This window comes from Malania oleifera, chromosome 1 (genome assembly GCF_029873635.1).
Source record: "Malania oleifera isolate guangnan ecotype guangnan chromosome 1, ASM2987363v1, whole genome shotgun sequence".
Taxonomy (NCBI): domain Eukaryota; kingdom Viridiplantae; phylum Streptophyta; class Magnoliopsida; order Santalales; family Ximeniaceae; genus Malania; species Malania oleifera.
In genome coordinates this window covers 101,949,027-101,968,369 of record NC_080417.1, presented here as the reverse complement: position 1 = coordinate 101,968,369, position 19,343 = coordinate 101,949,027, and the positions used below count along the sequence as shown (strand labels likewise).

Below are 19,343 nucleotides of genomic sequence, written 5' to 3'. Positions count from 1 at the left end.
TGTAGCCACTAAGGCTAACAAAACTGGCCTTTTGCTTCAGTTGCTTTTGTAAAAGTGTCATAGACATTTAATAGGCCTATATGACTTGTAGGGCCCCTTACTTGATTTAGTAGTTGGCAAAGGTAAAATATTTCCCCTTTAGTTGATGAAATTGTATATATCCTTCCAATGACTTTTTTTTTTTAATTTTTTTGACACCATTGTTTGTGTATATTATCCCAATAATAATGCTATGGGAATCCTCTATATAATTAACACCTTGCACGTATGTCAACACAATTCCTTGCAAAAAATTCAATAAACATTGTCTTCTAATTTATTTAATTATATACAACTTATGAAATTCTCTGGTGCCAATTATAGCAAACTTGATTCCTATTAGGAAGATGAATTTGAAGTTGCTCTATAAAAGGATAAATATGGTATAAATGAAATATGAGAATTTTCCAAAATACCTCGGGAGCACAAACCCACCTTGCATCAAGAAAGTGTTGTATCTCATCATAATTAGTAGTTTGTCCTACTTTGAGACATACTTGTATAGATACTTAACCCTTTTTATATTACTGCAAATCTCAACACTTATGTGATAGTCATACTTTAATAAAAACCAAGGATTATATAGTACTACTCAACTGTTGTCAAAAAATATGTTTGAATGCTCAATTGGATCAAAAGTACCCTTCCTTTTGTAAACAGGGTATGAGTCATTAACTTGACAGGTCTCAGATGAAATGGTTTTGGATAACCTCTTTTACACTTTCCATTTCTTATGCTTAGTGATCTCATATTATGATTTTCATGTATCATGTGCTCATGCACGCATTTATACAATTCATGTTCTTCCTCTTTGTTAGGGATTTCAGTCCTAACAATCTGATCATACTCTAATGGGCATATGAGCATGAGGAATTCGAAGACCTAGTTTCTGAAACTCAATCACATAGACATATGCAGTAACCTTTTCCAAGCACCCCCTTGTTAATTACAACATTTTTCAATTCTTAAAATTTTGGTTGAAAAATTCTTGATAGAAAATCTAGTCAATCATTTCTCATCCAGGAAGAAGTTCATTTTTTTATTTTTGGCCATTTTGGTTTACATGTCATTGTAATGAACAAATGTGGCTTTCCATATTTTTTAACTACAATCATTGCGTCTTGGAATTTTCGGAACATATCACGTGGACTTCCAACAAATGAAGATGGCAGTATTGTCATTTTTCCAACATTTCCTAATATGTCAAAACAAAATTTGTATTAAAGGCAAAGGCAAAGGCCCCCACTGCGCTACCCTGCAGAACTGCCCCCCACCCCCCTGCACGCGGCCTTGCATGCTCCCCTCTCCCCCCAACCCCTTATATATACTGCAACGTCATGCATGAAACTCCATCTAAAACCCTTTCTCCTACACACTCCCTATTACATCCATAAATTATAGTTTGCAATTCATTTTAGATTTTTATTATATTTAATATTTAGACATGGAGTTTGGTCCAATTGATTATTCTGAATAGACATTAGGGACCCTACATCCTTCCTACAGGGCATGGGAGGAGGATTATTTTGATGCCTTTAAATGGCATCAGTGTGTGCGCACATTAGAAACTAAGTGGTATGCTCATCCCAGAAGTATTCTGTGGATTCAACAAGCAGGGTTCTATCCACTGTACTAGATTCGGTACATTCACTTGGACAACCACTTAATTAGCGCATTGTTGGAGCGTTAGAGGCCTGAGACGCACACATTTCATTTTTCTTGTGGCAAGGCGGTGATAACATTGTAGGATGTCGCTATCATTACAGAATTATCTGTTGATGGCGACATTGTTGCGGGCATTACATAGTAGGACTAGGAGATGTTGTGCCATAGATTACTTGGATGCAACCCCCCCCCCCAAAAAAAACCAGCTAGAGCGGACGAATTGGCTTGTCTTTGTCTATGTCATGGATGGACAAGGTAATACCCGATCTTGCTAATAAAGCATCGAAGGAGGACATACTTCAGTACGTTCGAGCGTACATACTACGTCTCATTTGCGGCTTATTGTTTGTCAAAAAGTCATAATACTATGCGACGTTGATGTTCGTACCTCTGCTGAGCGTATAGTTGGAGCAGCACTGCACTTGTATGGTTGTATATAGAGATGTGCCAAGTTGGTCGTGTGGGGGCACAATTAGTTGGAGGTCCGCTATTCCTCCTATATGTTTGGGCATGCCCTTTCTTGCTCCAATTAGAGTTGGCTTGTCACATCTTCCTGCTGTTGTTGGCGATGGCTCATTCCCACTTGTGATCAGGTTAGTATCTGCTTTACTTTAAATAAATTTAAAATATTTAAGTGTAATGTTATATGAATATAAGATATTACATATGGCAAGCTTCATTACATGTCACGCACATCCCTCAGCATACTCTACGGTCATATGGATATGACATTAATATGATGCGTGAGGACTAGTTAATACAATTTTTTGTTCATTGGAATCGTTAAATGTGGTTATACAATTTTTTGTTCATTGGAATCGTTAAATGTGGTTATATAACGTTTACTATTCTTAATAATTTTCTTACATAAATTGTTTGTTAACAGTTTATGTGGATGTCGTACACAGTGGATGTGTATGTTAATCTACCACCTATATGACTCACAGGAGTACGAGTTTGGCTTGTTCGCACTCCCATGATCTACTTTCAGATTATGTAGTGACACTTGTCGGACCATGTACTGTGATAGTTCGGGCCGAGGTAGCAAATCCCTTGTGCAGCTTAGACAGGGTACGACCTCAATGATCATTATTCGAATCTACACAAATGTGACTCTCCTCCTCAATGATTGCAAACGCTATAGGAAATATTTGTTGATTTGCATCAAGGGCCGTTGTAATTAATAATTTACCTTTATATTTGTTGTACAAGTGTGTTTCGTTGACATAGAGAACTAGAGGATAATGACGAAATCCCTCAATTGATGATACAAATAACCAAAATACACATGTCAAATTAGCAGTGTTGTTAGCATCAGGGATTTTTGTTCACAGCCACTTCAGCTTTGCACCGAGATTTGTTTCTCACATAGCATGCATCCACTTTGGAAGCATTTAATATGAAAATCCCATTCTCCAAACACCCTTGCAACTACCACTTGCTTCCCGAGACATACCTTTCTATACGAGGCATGGCATTGGTACTTTGACCTCAGGTGTTCTTGCAAAGCTGCAATGGAAGCACCAACATCACTTTAATAACTTCTATGATTTCATTTGCAACTAAGTTAGACTTCAGTTATGGGTGGTCTTGCAATAGACTCTTATTTATGCATGTATGTGGCCCTTTGTATTGTGTAATTTCAAAGAGCTCATGCTTTCTACGTTGAGTTGCACACAACCACCAAGCATAAATCTCGTCTGCATTGCACCTAACCAACCACGTTGTTGGAGTGGATTGCACCACCTTAAATTTGTGGTGTGTTTGTGCATGGTGGACGCACATTGAGTGGATGAGGTCATCCTTCGTGTCGAAAATCATACCTTTCCTAAATTCCGAGACACCATCCCATCGAGTGCCCTCAAGGGAACTTTCAAATTCAGTTCTGATATGACCGGCTTTGACATCGATGATGTACGCTAATGGTGGCATGTTGCTTACCCTCCAATGATTGAAAGGTGTGTTTTGAGGCGGCATCACAACTTCTTCATGTTGAACCCCATAATCATTCAGTCCACCGGCTTCATCTACCCATGCATCTGCCTCTTCAAAATCCTTTTGAAAATCCTCTTTTCCCTCTAATTCATGGTCACAGTCCATATCAGGTTGCATTGGTTGGACCGTGTATGCCCCCCTCTCATTCATGACAATAGATGGAACCGTTTGGAAATCTGATATAGACACAACTCTAGTTGAACTTTGATCATGGCTATACTCAATTGATGGTTGTGGTTTGTGATAATAATTACTTCCCACATTGAATCCTTGCACAATAGCCTCCTTATGTCGATGCTCTGTTAACAAGAAGCTGAAATAATGTACCGAGTCATTCAAATCTAAAGTCGTTGTCACCTGTGAAAGGTGATCAAATAGTTTGCTCATCTCAGCAATATCATATTCATTATATGGTTGAGAATGGATAAATGCTTCCCCCTGCACAGTTGGAGTTCCACCCATATTGCTGCTCCGAGGAATGCGTTTAACAAAAATCTCAACTACATATACATCCGGACAAAAACCCTATTAGTTTAACGCAATTAGGACATCAGCATCATTTTTTATTAGGACATCAATGTACAAAAAATTTCCACCACTCCCTCGTTGCGGATATCTCGATGTCAATTCTAACATGTACTCATTTAGATCAATATATAATCCTTCATATATTTTTTGTATAAAACTTATTAGCTTCATCCTCCTTCAAACTCGAATAGCCTTTGTTGGTCTTGTGTTGTACTCAATACCGGTTGATCCATGAATAATCTCACCGTCGATGTATAATAAGACCGTAACTTTATTAGCTGATGAATTTAACGTTATTATGATTTCTCAAAAATAGAGTTTATCTACAACATAAAGAAATTTCCATCACAATAATAAATATTCTGAGTAAATCACGATAATATGGAAAAAATATATTTTCATTTACATAAACAATTATTTTACATAGTTAATACCTCAATACCTCAATATGAAATGAAATTAATGTACAAAATAAAAGTAAATACTAAAAATTAGTTAAACCGTGAATTAGCTAGCACTATCGTTATTGACCCTAGTAAGATAATAGTTTTAAGAATAAATCTTCAACAACTTCACGTAACACTAGAAGGTGGTGAAAGGAGGTTGGAGGATCAAGAAAGAAGAATGAAATGAAGGAAGAGAAAGGATGAGTGATAGTAGGGGAATGATGAACGAATAAATAGGGGATGAGGCATGCAAAGTTTGGTGAGGGTGTGACCAAACCAACTTTTGGAAAGTCGGTTTTGGTTCAATTTTACCTACACACACACTCATGCATGCATGGGTGGGGGGTGGCTGGTTGGATTTATTTGCAGCACCAAAAAGTCGATTTGACCATTTTTTTACACATTGCGCATGCTTCCATCCCATCTTCTATAGTTTTTTTTTGGTTTTTTCTCCTGACGTTTTTTTCTTTACTGTGTGTGCAAGCTCTCTCCTCTTTCCTTTGCGCTTTGGCCCCTCAGAAATCGTGGGCTAACTAGTGCATGCCAGTCAGCCGTCCCATTCTGCATGTTTTTTTTTTTTTTTTCTTCCCTTCTCCCAGACAGACTTCAATATTTCCCACCCTCTCCTTTCCCTCCTTTACTTGCTTTGGCCCCTTGGAGCGTGCGCTGACTAACGCCTTGCCAGTTGGCCGTCCCATGCTCCTCTTTTTTTAAAAAAAAAAAAAAACTCAAATCTATTTTTAAAAAGTTAATTGGGTACATTATAGTATTTTTTTGCTCAATCTCTCTATATTTATGCTTTTATTTTTTTATTTTTAATATTTTCGTAAAAAACTCTTAAAAAGGTGGTCATTTGACTCTTTATTTTGATCTCCTAAAAAAACCTTCTTATCATCCACCTCCTCTCTTTTCTTGGGTTTATATCTTCTACTGCATTTTTGTAATTCGTGACATCATCGTTCTGTATCTTCTAATATAAACTTTTTCCTAGTTAAATCAAATACAAGCAATCTTTACAGATCTCTCCAAATCTTGACATCAAATCCTTGGCATATTAGATTATAAGTTTGCCGGCTTCTTGTTTGAATATTTTAATACCTAGAATTACATTTTTTGAGATAAAATCATTCATTTTATTCATACACTTTTTAACTTAATATGATCATACGAATTTCAAAATACAATTAAAATTAAAAATGCCCATAAATTTTTAAAATTTTAAAAAATAATAATAAAAAGTCATCCACGAAATATTTTTACTATTTTTCAATAATCGTATATAGTAATATTGTTATTCTAAAATGAATTTTAAAATATAATAATTAAGTTCAATTATGATAACAAACATAATATTTTAAATTTGCATTATTTTGTACTTTTAACTAATATTTTTAAAAAAGCAAAAATAAACATTTCTCTTATCAAGTTTTAAATTTTGTTTTAATACAAATTGCTGATTTTCATTTTTTAGTTTCTATTTTTGTTTTCAATTTTTATTTTTATAACTTTGCACAAGTGGTACCAACTGGCCCTATTATTTGCCCTTTTTGCTGCAATTAGAATTTATACTGTATTTTGGAAAGGGTGATTGGCCTGAAACTACCAGGAAAAATGGACTAGAATCAAGTAGGCTTTGCAGTTTGCAACAACTGAGTGCCTCTTTCCCTATTACTGCTTCAGAACCCCAGAAGGGAAACGAGGCACCTTAGGATCATGTCGGTATAAAACTTATATACAGAGGAAATTGCTGCGATTTGCATGCTCTAATACACAGATCAACAAGCCAGTACAAAATTCAAGGAGGGATTCAATCAAGCCCCTGGTAGTAACTAGACCATATGAACTCAATGCACTATACCGGAAGTGCCAGCTTTCCACAAGTTCGCAGCGTGAGGAAAAAATGGACACTCCACCAAGCGAGGCTGCCCAGAACAGATTGTCATGAGTTCATGGAAAGGTTCACAACAGTCAAATAGGCAACTCCAATTCAGATACCTTGACTAATTGGCACTACTGACTCTGGGCAGACTAGCAGCATAAGATGTAAGCCATGTAAATTTCCCTAACATATTATAGGGCATTCCAATCCAGAAACCATCTTCAGGCTGTGGTCTCACCTGATGGAACAATCCCGGTACCATCAGGAGTGGGGTTTCCCCCAGTTTTTATGTTCATCTGCAATTGCTCCGACTCATGATCTGGGAAGATTTCCATCTGCAATGTTGGAGCAATATTTTTCACATGCAACCATGTCAACTGCCAAAAACTGTCCCCACCAATAGCATCAGTCTTCGATAGAACCCCACTTGTTTTCATTACAAGCAAAGTGTTCTTGAGGAGCTCAGGGACTAATTCATGTATCTTCTCACTCTTTCTGCCTCGAAATTTTGCCTTCGTACATTCCTCAATTCTGTTAAGAACTCCTACCCATAGTTTGCAAAAGGATGGCAGCTCCGAGAGATCCTGTAGGAACTGCAAGAACACCTTCGACAAAAGTTTCATCGCAAGGACAACAGTTCCCTCCATGTTTCGGTAATCCTTCGGAGAGTTCCCTCGTACAATTTCTAATAAATCATCAAGTAGGGTAAAGATTACCAGATCAAAACACCGCAATATTAAATCACTTTGAAGGTGGATCCCCTCCCCTACTATTAAGCATCTCTGTAGCATTAGGAGAGCATGGTTCCTCACCTCTACTCTCCGGTCCAAACAGACCTTCTTCAGTCCCTGCACAAGCCTCAGCCACATCTCCCCAATGTCCTGACACAGTTTTGCAGCAGCCTCTCCTCCCACAGCTTCCTTGGTCTCACAAGACCATCTTACAAGGCAATCAATAGAACCTGCCATAAGATCCATAGCACAAACAGATCGATCAACATGCCCAACCCAAGATTCAGCAAACTCACTTGCTGCATCCATGCAAAGACCATAATTTTCTGGCAACAGATACGCTCCATCAGACATGATAAATGCCAATGCCTCAAATCCCGCTTCCGATGCTTCAGGATGTCGAGCTGTAATAGAAAGCAGAGAGATAATTGCACGCCAACCCATATGGGATTGGATGTGCGCTGCATTGGCTTTTACCAGGCGCAACACTTCCTGCGTAATGTGCTCACAATATGCATCAGCAACCCGGGCATCAAGTTTCAATATCAATTGCAGTGACTTGAGGAGTTCACCAGTAAGATTTTCCTTATAGGGAAGCAATCGCTGGCATATATGTAGAAGTCCAAACACGGCCTTCTCCACCAAAGTGCAAGGCATTATGATTGACTGAACAATATTGGAGACATGCTCATAAACATCCTCCCAGAGAAGCATAATCCTGTCTCGGTTATTCACTGTGATTGCAATCAGCAGCTCCAGACAAAAAACGGCAACATCTTCATCTTCCAGAGAGTTATTCCCTTTTCTGGGTTGTCCTGCAGCCAATATGAGCGCTCGCGAAAGCTGTAATAATGAATCTGCTTGCAAAAACTTGCTTTCTGTAAATATGCTATCAATATGGCAACTTTGAATTGTCTGAAGCGTCCGTTGATGGACTGCAAGTTGTTCTTCAGTTGGTTGGGAACTTGGCTCCTCCATGTCAAATGATAAGAGCTGGCTGAATCGACCCATTAAGCCCGATGATTTCCGAGGAGTGGCCATAGATGGTCTCCAAGATAATGACAGGGAACTTGTAGCAGGTCTGCTAAGCTCCAGGTCAGGAGAGGGCTCCAAACCATCAGCTGCATCACTGGCCAGACGAGCAGGAAGCAGCCCAAGCTTGTGCAAGCTTAAGACACAATCCAGTATGTTTTTCCAGCCAGAACGGATATAATCACCATACCTATTTGCTATGGTGAAAACTGTGGTGGTTGCCATCATAGCCTTAGTGTCATCCCCTATGGCAAGAAGGGAATCTTCAAAAGATAAGGGACTCAACAGGGTTGTCAATTTGCAGAGAGAAACAACCAAATCATCCAAAACATCATAAAGATGATAACACGTCGAAATTTTTGCAATGGCCAAGAAGCCATCTACACATGTTTGTAAAACATCATCATGCTCTGCATGATCAAAAACCACGGAAATTGCAGCAATTGTAGGACCTGACAAAATAGAAAACATATCATAGTCAAGATGTGGTATAGATTCACAATCACAGGTGATGTATGGAGTGCTTTTTCTGGATTGATGCAGTAGACCAATCCAGTGGCTTGATGTCATCCCTGGAAAACCAGCAGCCTGGCCTGGAGCCATCCGGATTTCATTCTCACAAATGGAATGGTAAAGCTCTGACAAGAACTCCCGAGGAAGATCGCTACCTCCATTTATATGCCGATTGTTTCGAATAAAATCATCTTCAGTCATCTTCTTCTTGACTTGTACATTGTGTTGATCCGTGTTAAGCAAGATAAGAGAATATGACAACAAGAGGGCTGCATCTTTGTTGATTAGAATCTGTGGTGATTGCTCATAGTATCTCTCTGCAAATGCCTCCAGCGCCCTCTGTATCTTCTGTGATTCCCCAGGCAAACGGAAAGTTTCCAAGAAAATACGCAAAGCAGTATCCAAATTCATGTCTCGAAAATCAAAAGTGCCAGCAAATTCATGAAGCACCTGAATGCAAAATTCATCATGATTTCCCAGGAAGTCACCAACAAGATTCTTATCTAACCCAATTGAGTACCTGAAAAAGCATGCTACACTCTGGGCGTCAAGTTTATCAGGCAATAAATTCATTCCTTGGAGAAATTCTAGACCTTTCTTAGGATCTCGGTTGAAGTGATCAGCTCCAATCATTAGTTTCCTCTTGATATATCTCATCTTGCGAACAAATGGAATCCAATAACTAGGGTTGCTATAGTTCTCACATTTCTCTGTCCAGAATGGCTTATATCCCTCAACATCAATTGAACGTTCAGCATTAGGCAATTCATTGCCAACCATCTCAGCTCGCTCAGCCATACCCTGAATCATGGCAATCACACCATTAAGAGCAAGAATATGCATTGCAGACAAAGGGACATTCACTGGAAATGCACTTTTTGACAATAAGCTAGCAAGGTCTTCAAACACATTACTGCGGGATAGGTCACAATCAAAGTTGGCATACATCTCAGCTGTAAATGTCTGCTGCCTGCAGAGGTCAACAAGAGCCTCCATGGCAACTTCCTGCTGCTGGTATGAAGCCCCGTGCTTAGCTTGTGCAAGCCTCAAAAGCACACAGGAAACAAAAGCTTCAAGCTGTAACTTTAGCTCAGTACGCAGATGATGATACAGATTCAGAACAATGCTACATACCATTGAAAGAATTAACGGACTCATCGAAAAGCCAAACTGCATCAGATTATGAAACAGTTCATTTTGTATCAAAGTTAATAATTTGGGGTGTTGTCTAATAGAAGCCCCAGCCACTTCAATGGCCGAATTAATTAAACTCAGTGCAAATAAGGGAACGTCTTCATCATATGCAATGGGATTTGATCTAGGACCAATCTCAATGTGTTCAATGACATTTAACAAAGAACATAAGAAGTGAAATATCTCCACCATGCATGGGATACCATAGGGTTCCATCATAACATGCCTACCATTTTGAGCAGACTCAATCCCTTCGTCAACCTCAATTCTGTTTTCACCTGCCTTGCCCATTAATGTAACTGTTGAAGCATTTGATGCAAATTCAACAGTTGGTTGACCATCATACTCAACACTGACATTACCATTTTCCAGTTGTTCACTCCCAACCATGCGAGCCTCATCAACCATACCAAACTGCAAAAGGAATATGTATTTCATATAATAAACAGGAAAATAAACTGGATGCAAGAACTGGGGAAAAAAAAAAAAAATGAGCACTGCATCAGCATTGTCATTCCACTCAAGAATGCAAACTCTTCATCCAAGATTTAATTATGAGCAAACCATAAAATACTAATTTGAATACTACACATATCCAATGCATGCAATGCCTCTTACATCTAAAACAAACTTTTCCTACTTTTTGTTTTTAGGGAAGACAAATTTTCCCTTACTAGGATTACAATTACTTGAGTTTCCATTCTGAGCATAAACTCACTTGAGACACTCACTAACAGAACAGAAAATTTAGTTTGACGATATCAGCAGGTGACCTACTGATTACAGAGCCTGGCATCAATTCATCATGGTGCTGGAACCATCTTATTCAAAAGATCAATCTTATAAACAATTAAGACAAACAAATTACCTCTTTCTTGACATGTGACCTGCCTCCATTAGCTGGTGCATGTTCTGTGCTGTCAATGTCAGGCAGGTGTGAGAAGATACATCTAACCAATTCATTCATTGTGTGGCGTGCTATTCGCTGCAACAACTCACCTTTGGAACTTGCTTGATGAACTATACGAAAGCATGTGTTTACTATGTTACATACAAGCTGGTCACTCAACTTAACTGATGCCTTGCTCTTCATGCAAGCCAAAAGAACTTGCAGTATTTTCATTAGCACCACTTCTTCAGAAGCAGGATCTGTCACCTCAAAACGACAACTAGTCACAGCATCAACTATCAGGTGCATAGCATCCTCCACATTGACAGTATGCAGATCAAGTATATCAAGGGTTAAGATTTTGTAAACTGATGATAACGCAACACCAGTAATTGGTGCACCAGTTTCATCAGACTGAATCACATCCAAAAATGGCTGCAGGTACAGGGTTGGGTTGATAGTATGCCACTGATGTTGCAATAAAAATATTTGCTTCCGCAAGTCCTTGAACGACTGGATAAGAGAATGCTCTAGCTGACCATCATCTGCCATATAATGAATACCCCATCTTACATTTCTCCTCATCACAGCCAAAACTGCACCAATTTCTGAATTGATCATACATGCTATAGCACCACTGGAAGGGCTACCAGTGTGTTCCTTGGATCCTCCATCAAATGCATTGACTCCAGACAGCAGATTCATGCACCCCATATGTAACCCAGTAATGGGATCAGTTTACACTTGGACCCTGCAGCTAGCAACTATATACACAAGGCACTGAAACTGGGCCAGATCATACCCTTCACTGAAATTGACAGAGACATTTAACCCATTAGTTAATGAAAATAATTAAATAAAAAAAAAACCAAAGAAAGCTCAGAAGTGTGGTAAAATAACATGTGCAGCAGTAAAATTTTCAAAAAATGTATAGGCACCAGATAGCAGCTAGGAAGCACCACCACTCCTACTTAGAAGGCTTGAGTGTCAGTATCTGACACGTGCCAGATTCCTAGAAGGGTTGTGTTAGTATTTGACACTTTATGAACACGGTGGGAAACTGCTGGGACACTGTAAGGACAACATTTATAACTCCTCCTTTGAGGGGATTTATTTTATAATTCCTTTCCATTTTTTTTTTGGTGTAGATAACATTCCCCAATCCACACTTAATTTGAAGTAATTACAAATCCATTCCAAATCCATTTTATCTAGATTGAGATGATTCATTGTTTGATGTCTGTTTTGGCTTTTTAAAAAATACTATCGAATTCTTATGCAGAGGAACAGTTCCCAAGTTTATTCACATGAGCTTTATCACAGTACTAATTACAGTATTATCAAATAGTTTTATAGAATATTTTTATTAATATTATGTGTCTTTATTAATTCAATATTACATGTAAAACGATGGATTGCATTAAAAATCACTCCAATATAATTTAAAACTTTTTTTTTTTGTAATTATAAGCTTATTTAATTTAAGATATGTTACTTCTAATATTAATTATTATTAAACTTTTAATCTCAATTGCATTTAAGATAATTTCTTTATTTTATTTTAATTAAATTTTTAGAATCTCACCTTTACTTGGGATAATACCAATTTTTAACCTAAGGCACGTTAGCACTGAATTTTGTCCGCTGAAAATCAGGAAAATTCAAAACCCTAGTTGCTCCCTCTTGCCATCTCTTTTCTTCCATTTTGTGGCATTCTCACAATTTTTACCCATTTATGGGCATTTAGCGTGATCCTGAATGGCATAAGGAGGTCAAGGCTCTTTGAGCAAAAAATTGAGAAATCCCTTATTTATTTAGGGTTTTTCTTGATTTTTTAATCTTCTATGGAATATTTCAGAAATTTGTTGAATATTTTTCTTAGGCTCAATCTGTGATTTTTAATTAAAAAAAAATTATGAGGCATGTGGATGCACGCGCCCATGCATTGGCTAGCGCACAAGCCTAGCAGCCCCAAAAATGGCGTCATTCAACTTCTTCATTTTAAAAGCTCGGAGGAAAGGGGGGAAAAAGACTTCTTCCTCCTTCCTGCACATCCCCCCTCATCCCATCAACCCTGGTTTTTGGTAGCCGTCCCCAAAACCGGCCTGCCACCCCTTTCTGTCATCATCTTGTAGACAGACCTTGAAAAAAAATTAAAATAAAAGAAAATAAAAGTAGAAGAGAGAGAGAGAGGACCATCAGTGAACTCAAGACACCCCACTTGGGTCACCCACTCTCTCTCTCACCTCTCTTTTTCTAAGCCACTCCACCTCTCAGCTCCAACCACCTTCCCAACCTCAGCAATCTAGTCCAGGTTTTTTTTTTCCTTTGCTCTCTCTCTCTCTCTATAGAATAAGAATGTACAATCAGGCAAGAGACATCTCCTTAACAAAGTCTGGGAAACCCCAGGGAAAATAAAATAACAAAACCAGAAAGTGTAAAAAACAGCACAGCTTAAGAAGTCAACAAAGAATGTCAATCCCGCTGAATAGCAGATCCCCTTGAAATTACCATTACCCACACAACACAGAGAAGTCAGAAAATTAATCTTCTCCCACACCAACAAAATTGCTAATTTCTTCCCTGAAAATATATGTGAGTTTCATTCCTTCCACAAACCCCAAAATACTGCAAATAAAGCACTAATCTATAGTGCTTTTGCTTCCTTCTTCCCACCAAACCCAACAAAAGATATTGCCAAAAAACTGCTCCACTGTCCCTGGAGAAGCCCAACTTTCCCGGTTCTCAAAAATAACTAAATAGCATGTTCAAATCTTCCATGCAAAACTACAACGCAAGAAAAGATGCAGTGCAGATTCTGAGCAGTTAAAACAAAGCACATATTTGGAAAGAGAGCCTTTAAAGGCCTCCTAATCTGCAGCAAGTTATTAGTATTAATCCTAAGCACAGCCAACCAAATAAAAGCTTTGATTTTAGGGGGTATTTTGGCCTTCCAAATAGTTTTGTAGAGTGGGAAGGAAAAGTCGGTGCTAACCAATAATTTGCAAGAATAGACCCGAGGATCCAACAGCCAAGATCAGCTATCAGATTCTGAGGATACCCAACAATTATTCAACAGGACCAGCAAAGAAGATAACTCATTTGTTTCCCAATTGTTCAAGGATTTGCTAAAATGAAAATTCCAAGAAGGTAAAGGACCATCCAAATCAACAAGGAAAAAGGAATTGGGATCATTTTTTACTAAGCTCAATCGAAATAGGTGAGGTAAAGAGGTGCACAAGACAATATTCCCCAACCAAAGGTCTTTCCAAAAACAAATATTACACCACTTAACCAACACAAATTTAGTATGAAGAATAAAGAGCACATAAATATGAGAAATAGATTTCTAGGGACTCTCCGAAGAACATCTAGAACCCAAATTGGTATCCCACCCATTCCTGTCAAGTCCAAACTTACTTTTAATAAATTTATGCCACAAAAAAGAATCCTCTAAAGGGAAATGCCAAAGCCATTTGGCCAAGCGAGCTGTGTTTTTAGACACCAAATTTCCAAGACCCAAACCACCCTCCTGTCTAGACCTACAAACTACCTCCCAACTAACCAAATGGTCCCTAAAACCCCCTACCCTTGACTAAAGAAATCTCTCATAAATCATAATTCTCTCAATCTTACTAACAACACCCATTGGAATTTTAAAAATAGAAAGAAAATACAGCAGAATACTAGAAAGACAAGCCTCAGAGTAATCCTACCTCCCAAGGAAAAAAGAGCTCCCTTTGACCCATCTAGATGCTTGGACACTCTCTCAACTACCGGCTCCCAAAATCTGACCGACCTTGGGATTACCACACAAAAAAACCGCTAGATAGGACAATGGCCACTTCAACTTAAAGCACCCTATCTCAAAAGATAACTCTCTAACACGCTCTGCAGGCACGTTAATTGTCACGATACCACTCTTCCCCATATTAATCTTATGCCCTGAAATCTTTTCAAAAATATGGGGAAGCCCCAAAATATTCAAAAAAGAAGGCATGTGATCCTCCAAGAAAAAGATGGTATCGTCAAAAAACTAAAGGTGTGAGACCATAATCTCCTCCTCCCCACTTCCAAACCTTTCATGAAACCTCTATCCACCGCCCTATCAACCAACCTACTCAAAACATCCACCACCAAAACAAAAAAAAAACAGATGAGTAAAGAGGATCCCCTTGTCTAATCCCCTTCGTGGCCCTAAACCAACATTTATGTTCGCCATTTACTATCACCAAGTAAAACATGTGAGACATACAGCCTTTCATCCATCTTCGCCATCTCTCTCCAAACCCCTTCCTTATAAAATCTTATCCAGAAAGCTCCAACTCACTCTCTTATAAGCCTTTCAAAATCTAGCTTAAAGATGAAGCCCCCCTTCTTCCTCCTCCTAATGTCCTAAACAGATTCATCGAAACTAAAATGGCATCCAAAATTTGTCTACCCCCCCAACAAAGCACTTTGGGCTGCAAAAATAGTCTTGCCAAGCACCCCACTTAAACCTAGTAGCTAGTACTTTGGTGATTATCATGGTTTTAAATAACGGCCGTTACTTAGCAGAACAACTGTTACGTAACGGAAAATTGGGACGCCGAAACCGTTATGCACATATATTGGGGGAGGTTGGGAGGTGGGGGGAATTCACAGCCATAATGGTCAGTAACGGCCGTTATGATCCATTACGCACCGTTACAAACTGTTATGGCAGCCTACAGTTCAATTCGACTTTTCTCTTTCCAATCCACCCAACTCTCTCACAATTCCCTGCTTTCTCCCTCTCCCAACCACTCGTCCTTGGCAGATCTACCATTCCAAAGGTTGAAATCAAGAAGTTTTACCTTTGATTTGCTGTTTGAAGCTGAAGAATAAGAAGGAACCCTTCGTTTGCAGTCGGCCAGCACTCCCCCCCACACCAACACCCCCCCCCCAAAAAATTTCTCCAATTTCTTTGAGTTCAGAGGCTAAGATCTTCCCCCCTCAAGAAGTTGAAGGCCAGAAGCCCTGTCCTAGCCTGTTTGGCAGTTGCAGGCCAGCCCTGGAGCAGCCCTGCGAGTCGCCGCTAGCCCCACCTCCCTTCAGGTCTTCAAGTCTTGGAGTTGGACTCTTCAAGACTCCTCCACCACACCCTCTCTTGATTCTTGAATCTTCAGTCAGATATGCTATGCTTCCTCTATGTTTTTTTTTTCTTCTCGTTTGTTTTGTTGACTGTTGTTTACTTAAAGTCTTAAACTAGTATTTAACACATTTATTTATATATTATATTAGGTTTAGCTTTAGTTATTGAGTAGTTATTTTTATATTATGTTGGGTTTAGAGATAGGATTTGGGACTTGGGCAGTTTAATAATTAAATTAGACTGAACAAATACCTAAACTTCTAAATTCCTAATTGCTAATATTTGAGAAATAAATTTAATAGTCTTAAAATAAATATATTGTATATAAATAATTAACATTTTTTCTTATTTTATGACTCTAAATTTATTAATAGATGAAATATCTAATATTTTAAAATTTTAATTATTCAAAGATTTTGAATTAATACTAGCATATATTTTAAATTTTAAATTTGTCCCGCCTCTCCTTTATGTAAAAAATAATTAAAATTACAAAGCTATAGAAGGTATATTTTATATGTTATGTAAAAAATAATTATAATTATAAGGTATTTTAAAATTTATCGATTTTATTTAGTCATTATTTTATTTAAACAAGGTGATAAATGCTATGAATAATTGAGCATTATTTTATTTAAGCAACTTAAAAAATATTAACATTTAGTTAATAAGTTGCTTTATTTTAAAAGTAGTTAAAATTACTGTGAGTTATTGTGTCCACACTACTGTTAGTCTACTAGACTATACTACTTATTATTTTGACCAAAGATTATATTTTATGTAATAAATATTTAAAATTAGAAGGACTATCTAGTACTTCCTAATTATATTATATTTTATTTTCATTTTTTTATAAGGACTATAACTTTGTATTTTCAATGTCTTTTTTGTAAAGATCATCAAATCAAGTCTATCAAGATGCCACGTGAGAAAGGAAATGAGAACTTACCTAGTGAGGACATCGGATGGCATTTTTGTACTTCGGTGGACGATAATAGACATATTATTATGTGTAAGCTATGTGGGAAGATAATTAAAGGAGGCATTACACGCTTAAAACAACACTTGGCACATAAAAAAGGTCAAGTGATTGGATGCTCAAATGTAACCACGCGAGTAAGAGAACAAATGATGAAATATCTATAACAATATATTGAAAAGAAAAGAGAAACAAAAGAGGCAAGAAAAAGTGGAAGCTTAAATTAGAGGAGATTTTTGAGAATTTGAGCGATAAAGAAGACTCAGAAGAAGAAAGAATGATATTTGTTCAACAAAAAAGCATACGGTCACAGGAACACTAGGAAGGGAGGCAGAGATTTCGAGAAAGAACAATTGGAGGCAGTAATATTTATGAAGCGAGAGGTGGCTCTGGTAGTGGTGGTGCCAGTGGTTTCAGTAGAGTTCAATCTTATAGTATTCGAGAAGTTGGAGGTAGTGAACAACAATGGATCAATCCCAATACCCTTGAAACTAGACTAAGGGCAATGGATCCTATTTTAGAAAAAAGCAAGAGTACAAAACAACCAAAAATAAACACAAAACTACTTAAAAGTTTAAGAAGTAAATTAGGAAAAATAGTTGAAAAATTCCAAATTTATGATCGGATTCCAGCAAATGTAGTCGACTCTCCATTTAAGCAGCCTATGCTTGATGTTGCTGTAGAGATTGGAAAGGGGGTGAAGGGTCCATCACCTTATGAGGTATCTAAAATTTATTTGGAATAAGAGTATCGAGAAATGAAAGATTATATATCTTATTTTGCTAGCATGTGGAAGGAGAGAGGTGTAATCATTATGTGCAATGTTTGGTCAAGACCAACATGAAAACACATCATAAATTTTTTAGTTTACTGCAATAGAAACACCGTGTTTCATAAGTCAGTTGATACCTCTGATATGCCGAGCTGAATAGCTGAATATTATTTCAGGTAATTTTATAATTTTGATTGTATATACAAATAGTATTACAGACTTGTATATTTTTTAATTTAGTAGTAGTAATTATTAAATCTATAATTTCATTTCAGATTAATGGACGAGGTGGCTAAAGAAATTGGAGAAGAAAATGTTGTCCAAGTAATGACTGATAATGAAACTACAATGAAGGCAAGAGGAAAATTATTAATGCAGGTTCAATCTCTACTAGATAGCATGTGCAACTCATTGCATAGACCTTATTTTTGAAGATATTGGTGAGAAAAGTAATGTAAAGAAGGTCTTAAAAGATGCAAAAATAATCTCTTTTATTTACAACCACACATGGACAGTGATCATGAAGAAATCCATAGATAATAAAAAATTGCTTCGCCTACCATCATTGCCACAAACTTTATTGCCTTGGAGACCACTGCTAGACATAAAAAAGCATTGATGGAAATGCTCACATCTAATGTTTGGAAAAACTCAAGGTTTGGGATAGCAAAATCAGACCCAACATATGATACGAAGAAGATTATCTTAGAAAAAAAGTTTCGGCAAAAAGCCTCCAATATAATTAAAGTACAAAAACCCTTAGTGAAAATTCTTAAATTGGTTGATGGTGATGAAAAACCAAGCACGGGTTTCATAGACAAGGCAATTGATAGGGTGAAATTGGCCATTCAGAAAGATTGTCGATTCAAAAAAGATTATTTGAAAATAATTGATAGCCAGTGAAGCTTGCACTAAGACTTGCACGCAGTTGGTAAGTGTAAATAAAACACAATTTCTTATTATTTCAACTTTCAAATTATGCATAGTTGCATTAAAACACTACTATTGATTAAAATGTTTGTAAATTTAATTTTAGGATATTTTTTGAACCCTCAATTCCTTTATGGTGCCCCACCCTCCCTTGAAGTTGCTAGAGAAGTCATGAATGACATTAAAAAAGTGATAACCAAGCTAGTACCTGATATAGATACTCAAATTCGGGCTATTAATCAAGTAAGTATTGATTCTATTGATTAATGAATTATTTTAATATTTTGTAATGCTTTTTATAATATATATTAATATATCTAATTAATTAATTATACTTCACAATCATCCTTTTTTAGCCATTGCTATATCGGAATAGGCAAGAGACATTTGGAACCTTGTTGGCACAAAGGGCAGTGAAACAACAAATCCTAGTAAATATAGCTAAATAATGGATGAACGGATCTATTTTGTTATTTTTTATGTTTTTTTCTTCAATTATTCATGCATCCAAATTGTGGATTCATTGTGGCACGCATACTCCTAAGCTCCAAAGAATAGCAATCAAAATTCTCAGTAGACCACATCAGCTTCAAACTATGAGCATAATTGGAGCACCTTTAGCCTCATCCATATGAAAA

General features: G+C 37.3%; 1 protein-coding gene across 2 annotated transcripts in view; it reads right to left on the bottom strand.

Annotated features, from left to right (window-relative positions):
- Positions 1-6,292: 6,292 nt before the first annotated feature.
- Positions 6,293-19,343, bottom strand: part of LOC131155924 (ARF guanine-nucleotide exchange factor GNOM-like) — a 30,828-nt gene continuing 17,777 nt past the window's right edge. For both annotated transcript variants that reach the window (XM_058109384.1, XM_058109387.1), the window contains exons 2-3: positions 10,891-11,719; positions 6,293-10,436 (exon numbers count right to left, since the gene is read on the bottom strand). In XM_058109384.1, the coding sequence (XP_057965367.1) occupies positions 6,774-10,436; positions 10,891-11,625 (4,398 nt within the window). In that variant the 5' untranslated portion in view covers positions 11,626-11,719 and the 3' untranslated portion in view covers positions 6,293-6,773. The remainder of the gene's footprint in view (positions 10,437-10,890; positions 11,720-19,343) is intronic.